This window comes from Ranitomeya variabilis, chromosome 4 (genome assembly GCF_051348905.1).
Source record: "Ranitomeya variabilis isolate aRanVar5 chromosome 4, aRanVar5.hap1, whole genome shotgun sequence".
Classification (NCBI taxonomy): Eukaryota; Metazoa; Chordata; class Amphibia; order Anura; family Dendrobatidae; genus Ranitomeya; species Ranitomeya variabilis.
Window position 1 is genome coordinate 547,683,561 of NC_135235.1, and position 24,539 is coordinate 547,708,099.

General features: G+C 44.2%; 1 protein-coding gene across 6 annotated transcripts in view; it reads right to left on the reverse strand.

Annotated features, from left to right (window-relative positions):
• GPATCH8 (G-patch domain containing 8) overlaps positions 1-24,539 on the reverse strand; it is a 65,216-nt gene that overhangs the window by 21,257 nt on the left and 19,420 nt on the right. For 3 of the 6 annotated variants that reach the window (XM_077252592.1, XM_077252591.1, XM_077252593.1), the window contains exons 2-3: positions 11,276-11,350; positions 1,554-1,626 (exon numbers count right to left, since the gene is read on the reverse strand). In XM_077252592.1, coding sequence (XP_077108707.1) covers positions 1,554-1,626; positions 11,276-11,350 — 148 coding nt within the window. Of the gene's footprint in view, positions 1-1,553; positions 1,627-4,790; positions 4,809-11,275; positions 11,351-24,539 lie in introns of all 6 variants that reach the window. The other 3 variants (XM_077252594.1, XM_077252595.1, XM_077252597.1) reach the window with 2 other exon arrangements.

Here is a 24,539-nt window from a genome sequence, read left to right on the forward strand (position 1 = left end):
TCCATTCTACTTTTTTTCTTGTTCCTTTTTATTTTTGGGAGTCAGGATAAACAATTCTCACTTGGGTATTTTATCTATTTTTTCCACACAACAAGATGATCATAGTGTGGGATGTTCAGCTGGCAGACAATTATGGGTACCCTAATATTCTGATGTGGCAATGCATAAAGGGACTCTCGTCAGTACACTCTTCGAACCAAGTACAGGGGATCGGTGCATTATGGCAGGCCAAACATTTACGTGCACCTTCCCACCTGCTTGTTCTTTCTATCCCATACTTTCCTTCTTTGATTGGCATTATAAAGCCAAGGATTGAGAAAAGGATTGAGAGGGGTGGAAAACACATAGGTGGAAAGGTGCATTTAAAGGGACTGTCAGCAAAGTGACTGTTCACAGGCGCTCGCTACTGCAAAGTGGGGTCAATCATTAACACACCGTCAAAGCAGTTTTACCCTCTATCTTTACTCCCCTTATTTGATTGACAGCTCTGGCTTCATAGAATCAGAGAAGGGAGGAGACAGATGGAAACCAAGCATTTTGGAAGGTGTATATAAATGATTGGTCTGCAATGAAGCCCCAAGCGCCTGTACTTGGCTTGAACAGTTATTCTGTGCTAGTTAAATGGCAGCCCTGGGAAACAAAGGTGGGTTGTTGAGACAGATGAGAACCTTTCGGCGCTGATTGGGTGGCAGTGTGAGACCCCCTCACTGTCTAACTTACTTGCCAATGCGAGCGTTAACTGCAAGGACGGTGATCAAAGCTCCGATTTTGGCTGCTGCAGCAGAAATCAGGCAGTATATTACAGCCGACTCCCACACCGTCCCTGGTGTACTATTATAGCAAAGTACTACCGGGCATGATGTAATGGTAAATGACACAGCGGTGAGGTGATAAATGGGATTTCCAGGAGTGGGGTTGGGGTCAGACTATTAGCACTTTGCCAATCAATTGAAACTAATGCACATTCCTTTCTTTTTCCAGGTCAGTAAGTACGCTTAGCAGTGGATGGGCCAGATATTGGAGCTCCGTTTCACTAGCTGCAGTGACCCACAATAATAAGAACAGCTGATAGTCAAAGTATGGACCTGCATAAACAATGAAGAGGATCTAGCGCTTGTTGAAGGTGGGGGTACGGCAAGTCAGACCCACATGGATCTAGTAGTTATGGTCTTTAAGGATAGCTCAACGATACTGAATTCTCAGAAATCCCTTTAAATAGACTTTATTCTTCTCTAATTCTTGCAGACTCCGTACGTAGACTAGATGCAATGTTCACTGGAAAGTCATCACCAAGAGCATAAAGCACAAAACGCACAGCAGACAACACCAGTCCATTTCCGCACTACAATTTATAAGAAACGTAGGGGTTCATATGAATTAGGCTTTCCAACAAGTCCCTGGTCTGTGTTATTTAGCACCTCTTGCAGTTGCAAAACAGAAGGGGGAAGTGGAAAAGCAAAAAAAGGCGAGAAGAGGAAAGTGCAGGAAGCACATGAAGACTGAATGATAAACATTTCAGAAGACAGTGAAGTCTACGCTGACATTTCACTTACCCTGAAGAGTTTTCCCCAGGCCCTGGCCAAGTTTCCACCCATGCTTCTGCAGCAGGCGATGTCCGATGTTATCCTGATGGATTGGGGAGAGAAGGAGGGGGAGAAAAAAAACACGAAAATATTCCAGTAATAAAATTGACCCCCCCTTTCCCGCTGTCATTGACTCTCCACCAGTGACCGAGTTTTGTGAGAACTGAGTCATGCGATAAAAAGGATATATAATAAACAGGTAGCTTTACAATTTCAAAGCAAATAAGAAAAAAAAAGAAAGAAAATCTAGTGTATGGTGACAAAACACTGTGCTCCCTACACTATGGAATTCTCATAAAATGGTGGCACTCCTAGTGACCCTCCAGCTATGTCAGACTGGGGGCAAGTCATCTGAAAAACACATAATAAAAGGTTGTGGCTTGTGGTGGGAACATACGTGGATATGAATCCAATATGGAACTGAGAAAACACAGAGCATAAGACAAACATCTATCCATCACCTGGACCGCAAGGCAGGTGCTATCCCACAGAGAGCCAACGAGAAGGCGCGGGGGCCGGGGCTAGTGCCCAAATCAAAGCTGGATCTATATTAGATGGGAGATCTGCAGCCAATAATGACGTGCCCTGGCATGTTCGGCCAAGCCTGGCACTACAGGACGCCAAGGCAATGCTGCATAATCCTTTCTGCTGGTGACAAAATGAGGAGGGAAATGTGATCGATAGAGTGATCAGAAGTGGAGCGCGGTTCTCGGTAGCACTCCATGGGGCAGCACTCGATTTCCTGGGACATATCCAAACAAACACGATTGTGGGAGAAGCCATAGTAGCAGAGTAGATTACGGAGGTCGATACCAGTTGGGTCCCAACCAGATTCCTTTATTACAATGCTCTTTAACTCAGACGGAACTAAAAGCATGCAGCAAAACGATATTATTGAGATTTCGGAAGAAACCATTGTGTTAGTGTTATTTAGGTAGAGTAATAATAATCATGGGGGAGGAGGGGAGAAGTAAACGGAAGAGATACACCTGCAGGTCTGGCTTTATGAAATGAGGATCATGAATGATTGCATAGCACCTAATGCATCGGGTGAGACAGGACTAGAACGGGGTTAACAGCCAAGGACGTTCAAGTGCAAATGATAAAGCAAAACAGAGGCAAGAGGAGAGGTGGGGGGCCCAGCAGAGTGTCTCATCTCCCCTTTTTACACAATTAATCGATGGCTAAAAGTGACATGACCTTGAAGTGACCTTCAGTGTGGAAAATGCACAAGTCGGAGGGAACACAGCCCATTGGGGAAGACGTCTCCATGAAATCTAAGTGTAGGTATCTGGCCATCGGTGGCTTAGGACAGGGAGACGTGCTCATTACTCCTGAATGCATTTCGGCATATGTCAGATGCATACTGAGTGTGGAGAGCACAGCGCAGACATCATTTCTGAGCAATGATGAAGGGGAGGCACTAAAAGTCACAGGGAAGGGAGGAGGGAAACAATTGAGGAAGGCTGAGGGAGGGGAGATGGGTGACTCATACTGCAGGGTGGAACATAGCAGGACATAGAAGGGAGTCTGCTTCTGCATTCCTATGCACAAAGGCGCATTGCAGCCCGGCAGTAGGGAGGTGCTGACAAGTCCCCACTAATAACACCACAACGGTTTGGGAATCATCTAATGGCTTAATGGTGCGGCTAAATCAGACCCTTCAAACAGTTCCTACTGCTCAGAATACAAAGCGTAATCCTATAAACAGGCGACCAGAATGGTGCACACAGAGCAAAAATACAAATATTACAGAAGCACAGCGCTCATATGATAGGAGAGCACCTGGACAGGGGCATTTGGAAAGGGCAGCAATAATGGGGGAAAGCACACAATCTTCCTGCAGCGGTAACAATCTTCAAGAAAAAGCTTGTATCAGGGCACTGGCTACATGATTTCAGCCAGGTAGCTTTGACTCTGAAACACTTTAAAAGCAGCCGGGGATTGGGTGACAGCAGACTAGTCGCACCAGCGGTCCCAGCAGCTTCTCCCCCGCCTGCTGCCCTGGAGTGACAGTGCTCTCCATAAACACGCACAGGGAGAGACCTGAGGCCAATCCACAGGCGGCATGTATCAGCTGTCTGGTTCCCTTTAAAATTAAGATATCAGAAAATAAACCATTGTTTAAAGCAGTTTGTGTTTATTTATTATGTTCTGATTATATAGCGCCATCTCATTCTGCAGCACTTTACAGACATTATCATCACTGTCCCCATTGGGGCTCACAATCTAGATTCTTATCATTATGTCTTTCGAGTGTGAGAGTAAACCGGAGAACCCGGAGAAAACCCATGCAAACACAGGAGAACATACAAACTGTGTTAAGGTATATTTCACACATTGCATTTGTGCTTTTGTCCCTCCCACAGCAAAAACTTGTCAGTTTTACAACATTATCAACTCTTTCAGCGTTTTTCACAAAAACGGGGAGGGGAGAAAAAGTGCGTTAAAAATACTGTACATGCCAAAAAAGTGTGTATGTTTCCTGCCAATAACAACATCTACAAGGAGTGCTTCCCGTGTGTTTGCGTAGGTTTCCGCTAGGTAATCCAGTTTCAATCTCACACCCCAAAGACATACTGAGAGGGAATTTAGATTGGGAGCCCCAATGGGGACATGGATGGTGTCTGTCAAGAGCTGTGGAACAAGCTTGAGCTATATAGGTGAGTAAAATAAACCATAAGTAATTTTCTGACACTACCTTCCCTTTAAAAACCTGACTGAAATTGCACTTTTCCTTACAGGGCACATGAATACGCAGCTCTTCGGTCCCCAAGAGACAGACCTGTCCATCAGATACATGAAGACCAGGAGAGCTCTGTAAAGAAGGCTGCACTAACAAGCGAACGACGCTTCATTAAAGGCGAAGATTGGCATTTCTAGATTAGCAAGTGCCACAAAGCCCAACCCATTTGTTAAAATAAAGCCAAAGTGGACAGCCCCTTTAATGCTTTATCTTTGCAGAGGATCTAGAAACTGCTGAGAAATTAGCAACTTCCCCCTTAATGAGCGAGCTGGGCATTTGTGCACAATACTGGTACACCTGTGGCAGGAATAGACAGATTGCTGGGAGGAGGGGAGGCACTCTGCTTGGGCACAGGAAAGGGTACTATGAATTTTCTACAAGAAAGGTTAAAAAAAGACAGACAAAATGGGGAAGCATTGCTAGTTTCCAAAAGAGAATACAAGTGGAGTGGAAATACGAACCTGGCTTTAAAAACAGGGCTGTCAAAGGAACAATTAAATGTAACACAGTAAGAAACACAGATTTGTTTTATTTTTGTATTTTTAAAGTTTTTTTTTTCTTGCATTGTCACCAAGCCACTGCTTGCAAGTTAAAGGCTTAATATATAAGATAGGTGAAAGCAGGAAGGTGAAATGAAAAGACAAAATAATTGTAAAAAAAAATAAATAAATAAATAACTTGGTAAATCGGAGGGATGTACTGAGTGCTGGCGATTACAGAGGAGAGGGGTTTAAAAGAAAAGACAGGAAAAATGGAGAAGTTAAAAGAAAAGATGGCACGGAGGGGTGACGGATGCACTGGGCAGACATTTGCGTCACTTACAGAGCCAGTCAAGAGCAAAGGCTGCTGGGAAAACAGGGATACAGCCATAACGCCTGCTGCTAACAGTACAGTCCCGTCCCACCCCACCCATTATTCAGTATTAGACCCAGCCGGAGGAAAGGAATCTGTTCAGCAGCACGGCTGATGTGGAGCTCGGACTGTGAAGGGGTAGAATGGTGGCACAGTCCCGGACATAATGACTTCTTGGTTATTGCTGGGGTGGCAGCTACAATGGGGATGCATTGTGTGCCATCATCACACATGGAGCCACTCAGTACAATAAATCTACTGTTATACAATACAGTGGCTGGATTTTCTAACAATACCGTACAGTAAAGGGGGCTGGGAATTTTACTGGCTGCAGACCATGAAGGGCAGCTGCGACTACTCAATAGTCACCAGGGAAATGCACCGGCACCATCAGATAAATGGCAGCTGTGTGGTCATGTATTTAGGCCAAGTGCTGGAAGGAGACATCAGACTGCAAGTGAACAGATGCCACCTCGATCTTGCACTCCTCACTCCATCCCCATCAGCTCTTGAGTGGGCGATAAGTTCGGCTTAGCGTGCTCTGTAGTAAGTACTAAATGCTCACTGTGGGATTCTCATGCATATTGCAGGGCTGAGAGACCCTGATCAGCCCCTCAAAACCAAACCCTGCAGCTCACTACAAGTTGACACCACCAAGGCCGGACAGAGAGGAAGCAGTGGCGTTAGGCTATGCCAAATGGCACCCAGCTTGGCGCAGATAATCTTTCTTACTGCCGGTTGGCTCACTACTCAATGTAAGTGCTGGCAAGAGCCTCAGGCAGTAGAAGGGTTAAAACCGGTCAAGTTGAGGCCAGTTGGTCTCAGAGTCCACAGATCCTGTCAGCTGCACTCAGAAGTCAATTGATGACCTCCCATTCATTCCCTCCAGCTGAGCAGATACAATACCAATTCCTCTGGGAGGCTACCCAGGAAGGAATGGGGAATGCTCTATTGGCTTACTGCTTTTTCAGAGAGTCCAATGTGATCACCAGCTTCTGCTAGAATTAAGACCCAAAGCTAGTGAGGCATTCCCATGAGGAGATCTGGACTCATATACATACATACATATAATCAACGATAGCCATCCTTTCCAAGATATCATCAGAGGGGGCTGCAGAGATGACACACTATATACATACAGGAAATTTACACATGGGCAAAGAGGGCACTCTAAATCATAAGGATAGGCATGGTCTCTCATTATTCTCTGGCTCTGAGCCCAAGGCTAGGATCTGTAGACTCCTGGAGCAGAAGAGCCATAGCCCAAACCTGCACTCTTCCTCACAGGTATTGCTGCAGAGGTCAGCTAACACTCCCACAAACACCCTCCCTGCATCAACACTATAGTGCGCCCCCTGCAGCTCAGTACCTTGCAAATGCATCTTACTGATGACATTGTATATACGGTAGATGTGTCAATCTGATATATGACTGGAAACCATGTCTTTAAAGGGGTGTTCTTAATTTGACTTGAGTAGTGCATCTCTCCCCAGGCTCTCGTACATGGGAATTGCTGCTGAGCTGAGCATGCACGCTCCAGATGCAGATGTATCAGTTGGGTCTGCATGTTCAGATGTAAGCAGTTACATTGTGATAAAAAGCAGAGGGAATCAGACTGTGATCTGACCCATCACTGTAGACAGGGGGAGAGCCTCACAACAGCAATCGCTGCAGAGAGCACCAGGAGCAGACTCATCTGATGTTCCCTACAGCCGATCAGGGGAGAGGAGGAGATGGAGGTGGTCTGTTGCTAGAAAGCCGGCACAGATCTGGAGCTATGGCTTATAAATGCGCACTCCTAGGATCCTGGCCGGCCCCTATGCTATGATGTAACAGCGTATGTTCAGCCACCCTCCTGGCGGTCATTCCCCTAGGCAACAAGCTGTACAAAGTAAAACAAAAACGAGTATCAGGAGAATGGTACAACCTAGAAGATTCATGTAAAAGGGTAGTCTAAAGGGCTTTAAATGTATCTTAAAGCAAATTACAAAAGTGGTTATGGCTTAATTAAATTGCCGATACTTCTGCCTATCCTGCCATTTCCTAATTCACTCCCTGGGAGTATCAAATGGGACATCACAGGAGGCTGGGGCTGCACTCACTTCTCAGCAGTGTCCGCTCCTAGAACAGCGTGTCATCAGGGGGCAGTGCTGTGGTCACTTACCACAGCTACTGCCACTACCGCCCCTTGATGACACGCTGGTTTAGTAGAGGTGATTGAGAAGTGACCGCATATTGAGTTGCTTCCGTCACAGTCACTTTCCCTAAAACTAATTGGCATCATGTGGCAGTGGGCGACACCAGCGCACCCATCTAATCAGTTCACTTGAGGGCGGTGATAGAAGCTGTGGGTTGGAGTTGCAGTCACTTACCCTGCTTCTGTCACCGCCCTCAAGTGGATCATCAAGGAGTGTCACTGGTGTCAATCACTGCTATCACCGCCCAACCCCCCAATGACGATTCATGTTAGGGAAAAGAGGCTGCGGTGTCATAAGCAGTGACTGATGACAGCAACTAAACGAGGTGGTCACATCTCGATCACATCTACTGAACCAGGAGGTCATCAGGGGCTATCGTAAGTGGCGGCAGAACTGCACCTTGATAAAGTCCTGTTTCAGGAATGCTACCCAACCAAGTAGAGAGTGCAGGCCCAGCTTTTTGTGATGTCCCATTTGAGATGCCACTCACCGGAAGAAAAGTAAAAATACACAGTTATCACGAATACTATACCAAACCCGCAAGATAACTGCATTGGTTGAAGGCTCAGCCTCCCTCAATCAATGAATAAATAGAATAAATGATAACATAGCTGGGAAAGGTGGCATAAAGAGAAAAGCAAAAAAGAAATTTGAAAATATATGGGCACCCTGGCTGAATGTTCCAGGCCGATCTTCTGATGCATTGATGAGACATAGGTTATGGCAGTTATTGGTTCCAGGTTAGAATGTTACAGTATTCCCGGGTAATGGTCAAAGGGGTTGCTTTAGGTCATAACGTTCAGGGCTGACTCTTGAATGTCAATCAATTTAGGGTATACCTTATGTGGTATATTGAAATATGTATGTAGTTTGCTCTCATATGTTATCGGAGGGGAGGTTGGGGAGAGCCACTGGTTTATATTTTTATAATGAATAATAAATAAGAGATAAAGATGTTTATATAACTGGATAATGCTTAAATGTAATGGATAACAATACTGTGATGGCCTGTCATGTACGGTAATTATAACAATGTTATTAATTGACTGGCTTGTAATATTATATATTTTATCTTATCAAAGATCTGATAAAAAAAAATACACATATAGGAAATAGCAGGACAGGGAGAAGTGCGGGGACTGTAATAATAAAGCTAATTACAAAAGTGGTTAGGGATTAAAGATAGGTATTTATAAAGGAATTTATAAAAGTACCAGACTACCCCATTAATTAAAAAGTTGCTTATTTTCAGACATTGTACCCAACTATGATGACTTCATAACATGAGAATAACCCTTTAAAGGCTGGTTGACAGTCAGGGATAGGCAAGAGAAAACAGTCAACTTAATCCAGTGTTACCAGCACATTATTTTTCAGTTGTAATCAGTAGAGAATATACTTTATTTTCTTGGCAGGGATGTCAGGTGTTCATTATTTTGCTTCTAGTCTGTATCGGAGACATTAGCTGTACTACTTAGTGTATATTTACATATGGCAGATTAACTGCAACAAAAAATAAATAAAAAATCTGCGACTGTCCTATTTATTGGAAAGGGGCTAGCAGAGGTTCATGTATTGCTGCCAAAACAATCCTATTCAGATTAAATTAACTGAACTTCAATGGAAAACAATATTGCAACAAACCTGCCACATGGGAACCTTAAAGCAGTAGGCCAGACTTATATGACTTGCATTGATAACCTAAGACTCGCACTGATTACACAATCTTCAGTTCTGATAGCAGCCAGACAAAAAAAAAAAATGAACAAATCCGGAACAGTACAGCTCTGTACACTGCAGTTACCATTGTAGAAACCTATTAAAAGGGAATACGTCGTCAGGCTTTTGCTATTTAATCTAAAAGCAGCATGAGGTAGTGGCTGTGCACGTGATTACAGTGATGCATCACTTACTGGGCTGCTTGGTGCAGTTTTGATACAATTACTGTTTTCTTTGGTCAGAATGTTGAGCTCTGAATAACCCCGCCCACACCCCTGATTGGGCAGTTTCCTACATATGCTGTACATTGCCAGCAAGCTGTCAGTGGTGGGCGCGGGGTTACACAGATTAGTCAGAGTGGTTGACTTGTGACCTGGTCCGGGCGGTGATAATCTCCTTCTGATAAAACACTGATTGTATTGAAACAACATCACACAGCTTAGTAAGTGACACATCCTTGGAATCAGGCTCTCCGCTCCTACATTACGCTGTTGTCAGATTAAGCAAGATCCTGCTAGGAGATGATCTGAGGTTTACACCAATGGACACTACACAGTATACAGAGCTGTGGTATTCCTGACCACTTAGTATTTACATCCGGCTATCGAAAAAAAATGAAAAAAAAAATAAACAAATCAGACTGTATGGGTGCCGGAAGTTTGATTCCCCCACCAATCTTAGGCCATCAATATCATAAGCTTAGACAATCCCACTGCTCACTTTCCTACATTTTAGACTTCATATTAAGGAATGGTTTTAAAACTACCACAGTTTCACCTGCAAGACTATTTAAATAAGTGCTAGTAATGTAATACCATGAAAGGCAGGTATATGCTACAATGCCCACCCAGGGAACAAGCACTATTCAGGATTCTGTAGTTGGTGCATGCTAATCCTTGCCTGTGTCTGCCCTAAAGCCTTGTGTGAAGCGGTGTCCTCCTCTGCAGCATTACCTTGTGCGCACTTTAGCTAGCAACATGCCAGCACATAGCAGAGAAAGGGGAGATAATATATACACACAAATATATACGTGGTGTTCACTGGACCATAACAGAAAGGAGAAGGGTAGAAGAGAGGAGGAAAGTAGTCCTAGAGTATTAACCCCGTCACTGCTGGGAGGAGAAGCAATACCCCATATTGCCAGACCCTCTAGCAGTGAGTGGTTAGAGGGAAAAAAATAAAAAGGAAATGTATAAATATATAGAAATATATAAGGAAAAAAAAAAAGGAAAAAAAATTAAAAAGGCAGAGCGTGCAATACAAACCAGGTCATGAGCAGCTTAGCTAATATTGGGATCAACTGCTGTGGAAGAGAAAGGCCAGATAGGGCCAAAGTTGTGTAAAGTTCTGTATTACCATCTACACAGACACACACACAAACACAACACAGACCTACACTTCAGCAGGGAGATGCACATTGTTCCTTAGCCAGTGTTGCAGCTCTGGGATAAGCCTTCTAATACAGATAGGTTTTTGGAAAAACCTATCTGCAACAAAATTGGGATCGAGGCCTTGCACAGTGCTGTGATTATAAGCTGTGGAGCACCTATGAACCAGAAGAGGACTCAAGCGTGACCAGAGATTCATACACTTCCTAAGTATACTGCACCCTGTATGTGAAACAGACTGGCCATTTGAGCCAGTGATCGAGAGGTTAAAAAGTAAGTCACAGGTTCAGACTGTGTGGCCATGCTGAGGGTCAATGTGCATTTCACTTGTAGTGGGCCTATCACATACACAAGGAGGAAGCGGACATTTGTTTGGGCTTAGCCACCATGTAATCTCAGAAGAAACATACGCCTTCTTCAGACGGTGATAGGAGTCTCTGTGAAACACGTAAACTGTCCGCATCCGCCGAGGATAGGTGATAGACCCATTGTAAATCAAGAAGTGGATTTTGCCAGACTGGGCTAAATGTAACCCATTTTTCCCTGGGCTATCCTAAATTATAAAAATAAAAAATAAATAATCAGCATGCCCCTTAGCCTCTCAAGACAATGCAAAGTGTTTTCAATACGAAGATCAAATAGCAAAACAAAATAAAAAAACAAATAAAAAAACATCAATATCTGGTTAAAGTGCTTAACACCTACATCTCCTAAATTCTAGATCTTATCTTGTGGGGCAAACAAAAAGGAACAAAGCTATAAACGCCTGCCCAAAGTGCCGCCTCTTACCGATTCTATGGGCTTGTCCAGGGAGGCTTGTTCAATCTCCAGATGTCCATCCTCATACTGGTCAAAGTGGTTACCCTAAAGACAAAAGCAAGACGATGGTAAAATATGTGTTCACAATCTTTTTGAGGATTTGTTTTTAGCTGAAACGTCAAAATATTCCTCAAAAACTACTCAAATAACTTAACTTGGAGTTTCTGCTCCAAAAACTCAGCAAAAAGACTAGTGTGGACATACCCACTACATGCACAGTCTTTCTGCTCAGTTTTCAGAGCGGAAACTCCAAGTTAAAAGGGTTATTCAGGACTTTTTTTTTTTTCATTGGGTTAAGAGCTTAGGGGCAGGGGTGGTTGCTAACTACTTGCCTGTTGTGCCTGGCTGATCTGTCACCACAGAGCAGTCATGGACCACTCCAGTCAGCAATTCTGCAGCTTACAGTCACATCACATTGACAGAACTGCTGTTCTGTCGACGGAGCGTGACTGCCGATGTCATACTGATTGACAGCTGACTCCCCGCTGCTTACCTGCAGAGAGCCAACTGTCAGTCATGACATCGGCAGTCACCCCTGCCAATAGTGCAGCACAGAAAAGCTGCTCTGTTGTTGACAGGAACCAGGAGAAGCAGTACGTGACCGCTCCAAGATGGGCAGAATAGACAGGTATTTAGAAACTTCCTGTCAGTTCTTAACCCATTAGCCCTTGGAAACCACTGCATTTTGGGGAGTTTTAAGGTTTGGAGAGTTTATGGTCAGTTTCTGCTTCACAAATTCCTTAAAAAAAAACTGTGTGCGCATAACCTAAAGGCTCATTCAGACGTCTGTGCAAATCCTTTAGATGCAATACATGGACTGGCTGTGGGTCTCCTGATCAGAGCATTCATAGAAATATATGGAGCCATTATACTTGGGCTGGAAGAGCAGCAGCCAGGCTGTGCATTAACGGTCCATGCTACGACCGATTGGACCGGCCGCACGAATGAGCCATTAGGGTTCATTTACACTGGCCGATTCTCAACAAGGTCATGCTCTTTCCTGACAAGCAGATGGCCGATCATCTAATTAAAACAAAGTATCTGATCTCCATTTTCTGAGTAGAAGTGGTTATAATTTTACCATCACCCTTTATTGAAAGTAAGAGGGAACACAGTCAACTTCTATGTTCAATTGACCAGAGAGTGAATGGACATTTGACCCCATCCCAAGTCGAAGTTGTCAAAGGAGAAAAGTCAATATGACTGCACTCTGTGAATACAACCTCACCCTCGGGATAAGTGGGAATCATTATTTAGGTAGTCTAAATGAGAAATTCCTAGTCATGACGGCTGGCCCACATACAGCAACTCATGTACTTGTACTCATGAAACTGCCATCGTTCACACAGGACTTTTTTGCTGCTTTTTTTTATGCTAATTTAGGTGCGTTTTTTTGGTGCGTTTTTGGTGCGTTTTTTGGGTACGTTCACACAGGACTTTTTTGCTGCAGATTTTTGCTGCTTTTTTTATGCCAATTTTCAGCTGCTAGGACACCTCACAATGGCTCTTCACACCTTACTACCAGGAACTCCCTCACAATAGATCACAATCAGGACACCTCACAATGGCTCTTCACACCTCACCATGGCTCACAATGGCTCTTCACACCTCACTAACCACACCCCTAAGCTCTTGGCTGTGAGATCCCTTCCTGCTGGCCATGATTTTCTGCACAAAAAACGCAGCAAATAATGCTACATGCGTTTTTGCAGCGTTTTTTTCATCACCCATTCAAGTCAATGGGTGAAAAAACGCTGCAAAAACGCAGCAAAAACGCTGAAAGAAGTGACATGCCCTATGTCCAAAAAAAGCAGCAAAGCAGAAAAAACTGATCAAACAAAAAACCAACGTGTGTGCATGAGATTTCTGAAATCTCATAGGCTTTACTGGTACTGTAAAAAGCAGCTGAAAATTAGCATAAAAAAAAGCAGCAAAAAAAAAGCAGCAAAAAAGTCCTGTGTGAACGTACCCTAAGACTGGCAGTGCTCAGTTGCTCACATACCCAGAACAGTTTCATGTCTTGAAAGAACTTGATAGAAATAAGGACCACCATGTTTGGCATCCTTTATCTCCTTTCTAGAGCTGTCACACAATGGGGTTTTGCAGGAAGTCTGTCGAGAATTTTCCATATTCTCGCACCTTCTACTATATAATTGTCTTAAGGGTCACTTTCATCTTTCTGTCTGTCTGTCACGGATATTCATTGGTCGTGGCCTCTGTCTGTCATGGAATCCAAGTCGTTGATTGGTCGTGGCAAAACGCCCACGACCATTGCCACGACCAATCAGCGACGCGCACAGTCCGGAAGAAAATGGCCGCTCCTTACTCCCTGCTCTCACTGCCCGGCGCCCGCATACACCCCTCCGGTCACCGCTCACACAGGGTTAATGCCGGCGGTAACGGACCGAGTTATGCCGCGGGTAACGCACTCCGTTACCGCTGCTATTAACCCTGTGTGACCAAGTTTTTTACAGCAGCGTCAATAGTAAAAACATCTAATGTTAAAAATAATAAAAATAAAACATGATTATACACTCACCTACACCGCCTTTCCCGCTCCTCGCGATGCAAGAGGTACGTTCCAGTGGCAAGGATGGTGTGGCAGAAGGACCTGCCATGACGTCACACCGCGACGTCATCACAAGTCCTGCGCGGAAAGGACCTGCCGTGACGTCACGGTCATGTGACTGCTACACGGTCATGTGACCGCTACGTCATCACAGGTCCTGCGCGACAAGGACCTGCCGTGACGTCACGGTCATGTGACCGCGACATGGTCACGTGACCGCGACGTCATCACACCCTGGGACCGGAAGCTGCCGCCTGCACCCCACACAGGCCACAGAGCTACAACGCGCCTGAGGAAGGTGAGTATGTTTATTTTTTATTTTCTTAACCTGTATCATACGTGGCTGGGCAATATACTACGTGGCTCTGTGCTGTATACTACGTGGCTCTGTGCTGTATACTACGTGGCTGGGCAATATACTACGTGGCTGGGCAATATACTACGTGGCCGGGCAATATACTACGTGGCCGGGCAATATACTACGTGGCCGGGCAATATACTACGTGGCCGGGCAATATACTACGTGGCCGGGCAATATACTACGTGGCCGGGCAATATACTACGTGGCCGGGCAATATACTACGTGGCCGGGCAATATACTACGTGGCCGGGCAATATACTACGTGGCCGGGCAATATATTACGTGGCCGGGCAATATACTACGTGGCCGGGCAATATACTACGTGGCCGGGCAATATACTACGTGGCCGGGCAATATACTACGTGGCCATACATATTCTACAATACCCGATGTGTTAGAATCGGGCCACCATCTAGTTATTTGATAAAGGTGGATGTTTTATGGCAAAGGGCAGCTTTTGAGGTTTCCAAGTAGCAGAAATATTTGAGTATCAATTTATTTGTACTAGGTTTGGCCAATACCAATAGGACAACCTGCAAAAGCAGGAAAGACCATTGGCATGGATAATTCTTGTGCACAAACCATGAGTGGGATCCCTGCGAAGATGAGGCAGCTGGGATACATATTTTGCCTGCGCACAGCATGTGAGCTCAGCCTCCTACTCAGCAATTAAAAACAACACGAAAGAGGCTATTTTTCCAAAAGACGTTCAGGACAAAAGTCTACAGATGGTTTCAGCATGTTCACAATCTGGAGTCGATTGAGGACCCAGAGAAGAAACGACAAGAGCTATGGGAGAACACATTATCGTAAATGGCACACCAACACTACAGGAGCGCGAAGGCTTCTGGAAAAAAACAGTTTTATACAAATGATCATAACTATTGTCAAAGAACAAAACAACAGATTAGGTCACAAGTGAAATGGGTCGGAGTTTACTTGCATACTGCGATTCCCTCCCACACACTTATTACATTTATGAGCTGGACTGATTTGGGTAATAGATGATCGGTAGAGTAATCAAGTTCTGAGAGATAATTGAAAGAATGATGGAGAGGTGAGCGGGGGAGGGGAGTTATGATAATATGGTATCCAAGGGAAGAATCCTCTCTCACAGAAGCTCCTCATGGATTATCATCTAATCCTATTCGTGTTGCAATATGCACAGTGACTGTAAGGTGGCACACATTATTTATAGGCCCTTTATGTGCCACTGTATAGCACCAGTCACAGGCTTTTAAAGTAGATCTCCCATCTTAAATTTCCCTAATCTCTTACAAATGTTTACTATGTTTCCCCTAAAATAAGCCAGTTTTAAATTAGATTTTGTTCTGAAAGGTAAGCTGTCTATTTTCCATTAACTACAATCAACATTTATTCATATACCATGTAAACACACACACATACGGTATATAGGTATATATATATATATATATATATATATATATATATATATATATATATATATATATATATATATATATATATATATATACACACACATACATACACACACACTTAAATGTGCAATATACATGCTGCACATATACGTGTATAATATATATTTTACACATACAGTGGTGTGGAAAAGTGTTTGCCCCCTCCTGATTTCCTATTCTTTTGCATGGTTGTCACACTTTAATGTTTCAGGTCACCAAACCAATTTAAATATTAGACAAAGATAACAAGTAATCACAAAATGCAGTTTTTAACCTAAGCTTTTTATTATTAAGGGAAAAAGAAATCCAAACCTACAGGGTCCTGTGTAAAAAAAGTGATTGCCTCCAAAACCAAATAACAGGTTGGGCCATCAATAGCAGGAACAACTGCAATCAAGCACTTGCGATAACTGGCGATGAGTCCTTTACAACGCTCTGGAGGAATTTTGGCCCACTCACCTTTGCAGTATTGTTGTAATTCAGCTATATTGTACGGTTTCGAAGCATGAACCGCCTTTTTAAAAGGTCATGCCATAGGATTTCAATCGGATTAACCCCTTCACCCCCAAGGGTGGTTTGCACGTTAATGACCGGGCCAATTTTTACAATTCTGACCACTGTCCCTTTATGAGGCTATAACTCTGGAACGCTTTGACGGATCTTGGCGATTCTGACATTGTTTTCTCGTGACATATTGTACTTCATGTTAGTGGTAAAATTTATTCGATATAACTTGCGTTTATGTGTGAAAAAAATTGAAATTTGGCGAAAATTTTGAAAATTTTGCAATTTTCCAACTTTGAATTTTTATGCCCTTAAATCACAGACATATGTCACGCAAAATACTTAATAAGTAACATTTCCCACATGTCTACTTTACATCAGTACAATTTTGGAACCAAAATTTTTTTTTGTGACGGAGTTATAAGGGTTAAAAGTTGACCAGCAATTTCTCATTTTTACAACACCATTTTTTTTAGGGACCACATCTCATTTGAAGTCATTTTGAGGGGTCTATATGATAGAAAATACTCAAGTGTGACACCATTCTAAAAACTGCACCCCTCAAGGTGCTCAAAACCACATTCAAGAAGTTTATTAACCCTTCAGGTGTTTCACAGGAATTTTTGGAATGTTTAAATAAAAATGAACATTTAACTTTTTTTCACACAAAATTTATTTCAGCTCCAATTTGTTTTATTTTACCAAGGGTAACAGGAGAAAATGGACCCCCAAAGTTGTTGTACAATTTGTCCTGAGTACGCTGATACCCCATATGTGGGGGTAAACCACTGTTTGGGCGTATGGCAGAGCTCGGAAGGAAAGGAGCGCCATTTGACTTTTCAATGCAAAATTGACTGGAATTGAGATGGGACGCCATGTTGCGTTTGGAGAGCCCCTGATGTGCCTAAACACTGAAACCCCCTACAAGTGACACCATTTTGGAAAGTAGACCCCCTAAGGAACTTATCTTGATGTGTGGTGAGCACTTTGACCCACCAAGTGCTTCACAGAAGTTTATAATGCAGAGCCGTAAAAATAAAAAATCATATTTTTTCACAAAAATGATCTTTTCGCCCCCAATTTTTTATTTTCCCAAGGGTAAGAGAAGAAATTGGACCCCAAAAAATGTTGTGCAATTTGTCCTGAGTACGCTGATACCCCATATGTGGGTGTAAACCATTGTTTGGGCGCATGGCAGAGCTTGGAAGGGAAGGAGCGCCATTTGACTTTTCAATGCAAAATTGACTGGAATTGAGATGGGACGCCATGTTGCGTTTGGAGAGCCCCTGATGTGCCTAAACATTGAAACTCCCTACAAGTGACACCATTTTGGAAAGTAGACCCCCTAAGGAACTTATCTAGATGTGTTTTGAGAGCTTTGAACCCCCAAGTGTTTCACTACAGATTATAACGCAAAGCCGTGAAAATAAATTTTTATTTTTTATTTTTCACAAAAATGATTTTTTAGCCCCCAGTTTTGTATTTTCACAAGGGTAACAGGATAAATTAGACCCCAAAAGTTGTTGTCCAATTTGTCCTGAGTACGCTGATACCCCATATGTGGGGGGGAACCACTGTTTGGGTGCATGACAGAGCTCGGAAGGGAAGGAGCGCCATTTGGAATGCAGCCTTAAATGGATTGGTCTGCAGGCGTCACGTTGCATTTGCAGAGCCCCTGATGTACCCAAACAGTACAAACCCCCCACAAGTGACCCCATATTGGAAACTAGACCTCCCAAGGAACTTATCTAGATGTGTTGTGAGAACTTTGAACCCCCAAGTATTTCACTACAGTTTATAACGCAGAGCCATGAAAATAAAACATCTTTTTTTTCCCACAAAAATGATTTTTAGCCCCCCAAATTTTTATTTTCCTAAGGATAACAAGAGAACTTGGACCCCAGAAGTTGTTGTTCAATTTGTCCCGAGTACGCTGATAACACATATGTTGGGGTAAACCCCTTTTTGGGCGCACGGGAGAGCTCGGAAGGGAAGGAGCACTGTTTTACTTTTTCAACGCAGAATTGGCTGGAATTGAGATTGGACGCCATGTCGCGCTTGGAGAGCCCCTGATGTGCCTGGACAGTGGAAACTCCCCAATTCTACCTGAAACCCTAACCCAAACACACCCCTAACCCTAATCCCAACGGTAACCCTAACCACACCCCTAGCCCTGACACACCCATAATTCTAATCCCAACCCTAATCCAAACGTAAATGTAATCCAAACCCTAACCCTAACTTTAGCCCCAACCCTAACTTTAGCCCCAACCCTAACTTTACCTCAAACCCTAGCCCTAACCCTAACCCTACCCCTAACCCTAAACGTGACTGAAATACGTGGCACTGAAATACGTGGCACTGAAATACGTGGCACTGAAATACGTGGCACTGAAATACGTGGCACTGAAATGCGTGGCACTGAAATACGTGGCACTGAAATACGTGGCACTGAAATACGTGGCACTGAAACACGTGGCACTGAAACACGTGGCACTGAAACACGTGGCACTGAAACACGTGGCACTGAAACACGCGGCACTGAAACACGCGGCACTGAAACACGCGGCACTGAAACACGCGGCACTGAAACACGTGGCACTGAAACACGTGGCACTGAAACACGTGGCACTGAAACACGTGGCACTGAAACACGTGGCACTGAAACACGTGGCACTGAAACACGTGGCACTGAAACACGTGGCACCGAAATACGTGGCACTGAAATACGTGATACGTGGCACTTAAATACGTGGCACAAACACGTGGCACTGAAATACGTGGCACTGAAATACGTGGCACTGAAATACGTGGCACTGAAATACGTGGCACTGAGATACGTGGCACTGAGATACGTGGCACTGAGATACGTGGCACTGAGATACGTGGCACTGAGATACGTGGCACTGAGATACGTGGCACTTAAATACGTGGCACTTAAATACGTGGCACTTAAATACGTGGCACTTAAATACGTGGCACTTAAATACGTGGCACTTAAATACGTGGCACTTAAATACGTGGCACTTAAATACGTGATACGTGGCACAAATACGTGGCACTGAAACACGTGGCACTGAAATACGTGATACGTGGCACTGAAATACATGGCACTGAAATACGTGGCACTGAAATACGTGGCACTGAAATACGAGGCACTGAAATACGTGGCACTGAAATACGTGGCACTGAAATACGTGGCACTGAAATACGTGGCACTGAAATATGTGGCACTGAAATACGTGATACGTGGCACAAATACGTGGCACAAATACGTGGCACTGAAACACGTGGCACTGAAATACGTGGCACTGAAATACGTGACACTGAAATATGTGGCACTGAAATACGTGGCACTGAAATACGTGGCACTGAAATACGTGGCACTGAAATACGTGGCACTGAAATACGTGGCACTGAAATACGTGGCACTATGACTGTCAGAAAATGTTCATTAAACGGTTAGGGGTGAGGTTAGGGGTAGAGTTAGGGTTAGGATCCCTTTATCACCTTGATGGTGGGTGGCTTTTCTGTTTTTTTTCGATAAAAATGCATGCGTTTTTAATGCAAACAAACGCATGTGCTTAAAGACGCAAGAAAATACTGCAGGTTGTATTTCTGAAAATGAACGCATGCAGAAAAAAACCGCATGCGTTTTCAATGTTAAATATAGGGAAAAAACGCATGCGTTTTTTTGTGCAAAAAACGCTGCAGACAAAAACGCAAGTGTGAAACCAGCGACGCTTTTTATAGCAAAAAAGTTTTTGCGTCTCCACATTTTGAGACCTATAGTTTTTCCACATTTTGCTCCACAGAGTCATGTGAGGTCTTGTTTTTTGCGGGACGAGTTGACGTTTTTATTGGTAACATTTTCGGACACGTGACCGTTTTTGATCGCTTTTTATTCCGATTTTTGTGAGGCAGAATGACCAAAAACCTGCTATTCATGAATTTCTTTTGGGAGAGGCGTTTATACCATTCCACGTTTGGTAAAATTGATAGAGCAGTTTTATTCTTCGGGTCAGTACGATTACAGCGATATCTCATTTATATCATTTTTTTATGTTTTGGCGCTTTTATACGATAAAAACTATTTTATAGAAAAAATAATTATTTTGGTATCGCTTTATTCTCAGGACTATAACTTTTTTATTTTTTTGCTGATGATGCTGTATGGCGGCTTGTTTTTTGCGGGACAAGATGACGTTTTCAGCGGTACCATGGATATTTATATCAGTCTTTTTGATCGCGTGTTATTCCACTTTTTGTTCGGCGGTATGGTAATAAAGCGTTGTTTTTTGCCTCTTTTTTTTTTTTTTTCTCTTACGGTGTTTACTGAAGGGGTTAACTAGTGGGGCAGTTTTATAGGTTGGGTCGTTACGGACGCGGCGATACTAAATATGTGTACTTTTATTGTTTTGTTTTTTTTTATTTAGATAAAGAAATGTATTTATGGGAATAATATATTTTTTTTTTTTTATTATTTATTTAGGAATTTTTTTTTTATTTTTTTTTACACATGTGGAAAAAATTTTTTTTTACTTTTTTACTTTGTCCCAGGGGGGGACATCACAGATCATTGATCTGGCAGTGTGCACAGCACTCTGCCAGATCGACGATCTGCTGTGCAGGGCTGCAGGCTTACCAGCGCCTGCTCTGAGCAGACACTCGGTAAGACACCTCCTTCCCTGCAGGACCCGGATGCCGCGGCCATCTTGGATCCGGGACCTGCAGCCAGGAAGGAGGTAGGAGACCCTCGCAGCAACGCGATCACATCGCGTTGCTCCGGGGGTCTCAGGGAAGCCCGCAGGGAGCCCCCTCCCTGCGCGATGCTTCCCTATACCGCCGGTACACTGCGATCATGTTTGATCGCGGTGTGCCGGGGGTTAATGTGCCGGGGGCGGTCCATGACCGCTCCTGGCACATAGTGCCGGATGTCAGCTGCGATAGGCAGCTGACACCCTACCGCGATCGGCCGCGCTCCCCCCGTGAGCGCGGCCGATCGCGTATGACGTACTATCCCGTCGGTGGTCATACGGGCCCACCCCACCTCGACGGGATAGTACGTCTGATGTCAGGAAGGGGTTAAAGTCAGGACTTTGACTAGGCCACTCCAAAGTCTTAATTTTGTTTTTCTCAAGCCATTCAGAGGCGAATTTGCTGGTGTGTTCTGGATTATTGTCCTGCGCATAAGGCTACTTTCACACTAGCGTCGGGAACAACCCGTCGCTGTGCGTCGGGCCGACGTTCCCGACGCTAGCGTGGTCTCCGCCGCACAACAGGGGCAGCAGATGCATTTTTCCCACGCATCCGCTGCCCCATTGTGAGGTGCGGGGAAGTGCGGGGAGGTGGGGGCGGAGTTCCGGCCGCGCATGCGCGGTCGGAAAAAGCGGACCGTCGGGAGCAAAAAACGTTACATGTAACGTTTTTTTTTCCCGACGGTCCGCTACCACACGCCCAAGCGTCGCAAAACGGACACAACGTTTGGCAATGCGTTCCAAATGCGTCGCCAATGTTAGTCTATGACGAAAAAACGTATCCAGCAAGAACTTTTGCTGGATGCGTATTTTCGGCAAAACGACGCATTTGCGACGTATTGCAGTTAACGCTAGTGTGAAAGTAGCCTAACCCAAGTGTGCTTCAGCTTAAGGTCACAAATATATGGCCAAACATTCTCCTTCCGGATTTTTTGGTAGACAGCAGAATTCATAGTTCCACAGCAAGTCTTCCAGATCATGAAGCAGTAAAACAGCACCAGACCATCACACTACCACCATATTTTACTGTTGGTATGATGTTACTTTTCTGAAATGATGTGTTACTTCTATGCCAGATGTAATTACTTTACAGAAAGTTCAATTTTTGTATCGTCAGTCCACACAGTATTCTCCCAAAAGTCTGGTAAACTGAGAGGAGCCTGTATGCTCTTATTGCTCAGCAGTGGTTTTCTTCTTGGAATTATGACATGCAAGTCATTTTTGCCCAGTCTCTTTCTTATGGTGGAGTCATGAATACTGACCTTAACTGAGGCAAATGAGGTCTGCAGTTCTTTGGATGTTGTTGTGGGGTCTTTTGTGACCTCTTGGATGAGTCGTCGCTGCACTCTACGGGTATGTTTCCACGTTCAGGAAACGCTGCGTGTTTGACGCTGCGCAGAGCCGCAGTGTCAAACACGCAGCATCCAGATGTTACAGCATAATGGATGGGATTTTATCAAATCCCGTCTCCACTATGCGTGGTAACACGCACCCGGCGGCCCTGCGATTCCGGACATGCGGCGCCTCTTTTAAGATCGCAGCATGTCCGCTTACCTTGCGGCAACGCTGCGCCGCCGCAAGGTAAATCACAGGGCCCTATGTGTGGGGTGCGATAATGCCGGATGTGTGCAATGAACACATCCGGAATCATCGCGTCACAGAAGGGGGCGGAGCGGGTTTGCCGCTCCGTCCAAACCGCCGGCCATCCTGAAGGTGGACACATACCCTTAGGGTAATTTTGGTCATCTGGCTGAACCGGGGAAGGTTCACCACTGCTCCACGTTTTTGCCATTTGTGGATATTGGCTCTAACTATGGTTCGCTGGAGTCTCAAAGCTTTAAAAATGGCTTTATAGCCCTTTCCAGACTGATAGATCTCAATTACTTTGTTTCTCATTTGTTCCAGAATTTCTCTGAATCGCGGCATGATATCTAGTATTTGAGGATCTTTTGGTCTACTTCCACTTCACAGGCAGGTCCTATTTAAGGGATGTCTTGATTGAGAACAGATGTGGCAGTAATCAGGCCTGGGTGTGGCTAGGGGAATTGTACTCCACTTCCCAAAGATGTGATAAACCACAGTTAATTTATGTCATAAAGGGGTGGGGGGGTTGGGGTCTGGAGCAATCACTTTTCACACAGGGCCCTGTAGGTTTGGATTTTTTCCCCCTCAATAATAAAGACCTCCATTTATAAACAACATTTTCTGTTTACTTGTGTAATCATTGTCTAAGATTTAAATTTATTTGGTGATCTCAAACATTTAAGTGTGAAAAACACACAAAAGAATAGGAAATCAGGAAGGGGACAAACACTTTCACACCACTGTATATACACACACCAGCCTGTCAACTCTTCAGTTCCTCCAGACTCCCACAGTTAAAGGATCTGTAGTGACATGGACTCATGACCGTGATGTCACCAAAGGTCCTTGAGCAGTCAAACTGAGTAGAAATGATGGGGGGGTCTTAAGAGAGTGGAGGCACCCAGGTCCCGTTTTCCTAACATCGGTCCTGACTGTAACTAGGGCTTATCTTTGGAGTAGGGCTTGCATTTCAAGCATACTCCAAAAATCCTGTAAAATCATAGACTTACATAGGAAAGCTACAACGCCCCACACAGTAAGCCCTGTGTCTCAGTCGGCAATACAAGACAGGTCCGGAGCGACGCTGGAAACTGGGGAACATGGTCATTTGTAAGTATTTTAATGGTTTTGTACAGGGCTGTGGCGTCGGATATCCATTTTGGTGGCACTGGATTCAGTATAAAATATGGACCAATTCCAACTCAGAAAATATATAATAAATTGGGTACAGTAGTACAATGCAGGATGTGCTGTAAATATTTTCATAATTTGTGAAAGTTATGAAATGTCCTATAAATGTCAGTTCTGTTCCTGATCCAAGGATCTCGGCTTTTAGTTGAGATGAATCTGTGCTGCACTTTATGTACATACTCCGTGGTGACCAGTGCTGTGGAGATGGAGTCAGGAAGTCAGGGAAATTGAGGAGTCTGAGGTTTGCCTTACCGACTCCACAGCCTTGGTTTTATATAGAATTATAAAAGGTAGTAGAGAATCGAAAATTACCTCAAACTGACTAAGACGGTCTTCATAATATTGCATATGGCAGAGAATGCTGTAAGTCCCCTCATACATCAGATGAAAGCTGGCTAAACTAGTTGATTTTGGTGTGTCGGGCCAACCATTCTATGCGTATTGGGTGGCCTCCCAACCCTTCCATGACAGACGACGTGGAGGAGAAAAGGATTTCTCTCCCCCAAATACCATGCCATTTTCATCTCGGACGAGATAAGCCACTGCCAAAAAGATCTCATTCGAATCCCACTTAGCCAGGCTGAAGATTCAGGAGCGATCACTGCACGCCAAACAAGCATCAGGAAGACCACGCTCTCATTGTTTGGGGGCACGTATTAAGGAAAACTTCCATCTGCCTCCTTATACAATCAGATGTACAGCGAGTCATATTACAGACTACTTGTAACATGTCAGCAAGTGTGAGGCTTAACACTGAGCGCCTATACGGCATGGTCTTCTGTGTAGTGGGTCACATTATGACTACAGTAGCCATCGCCTATCCAGTTGC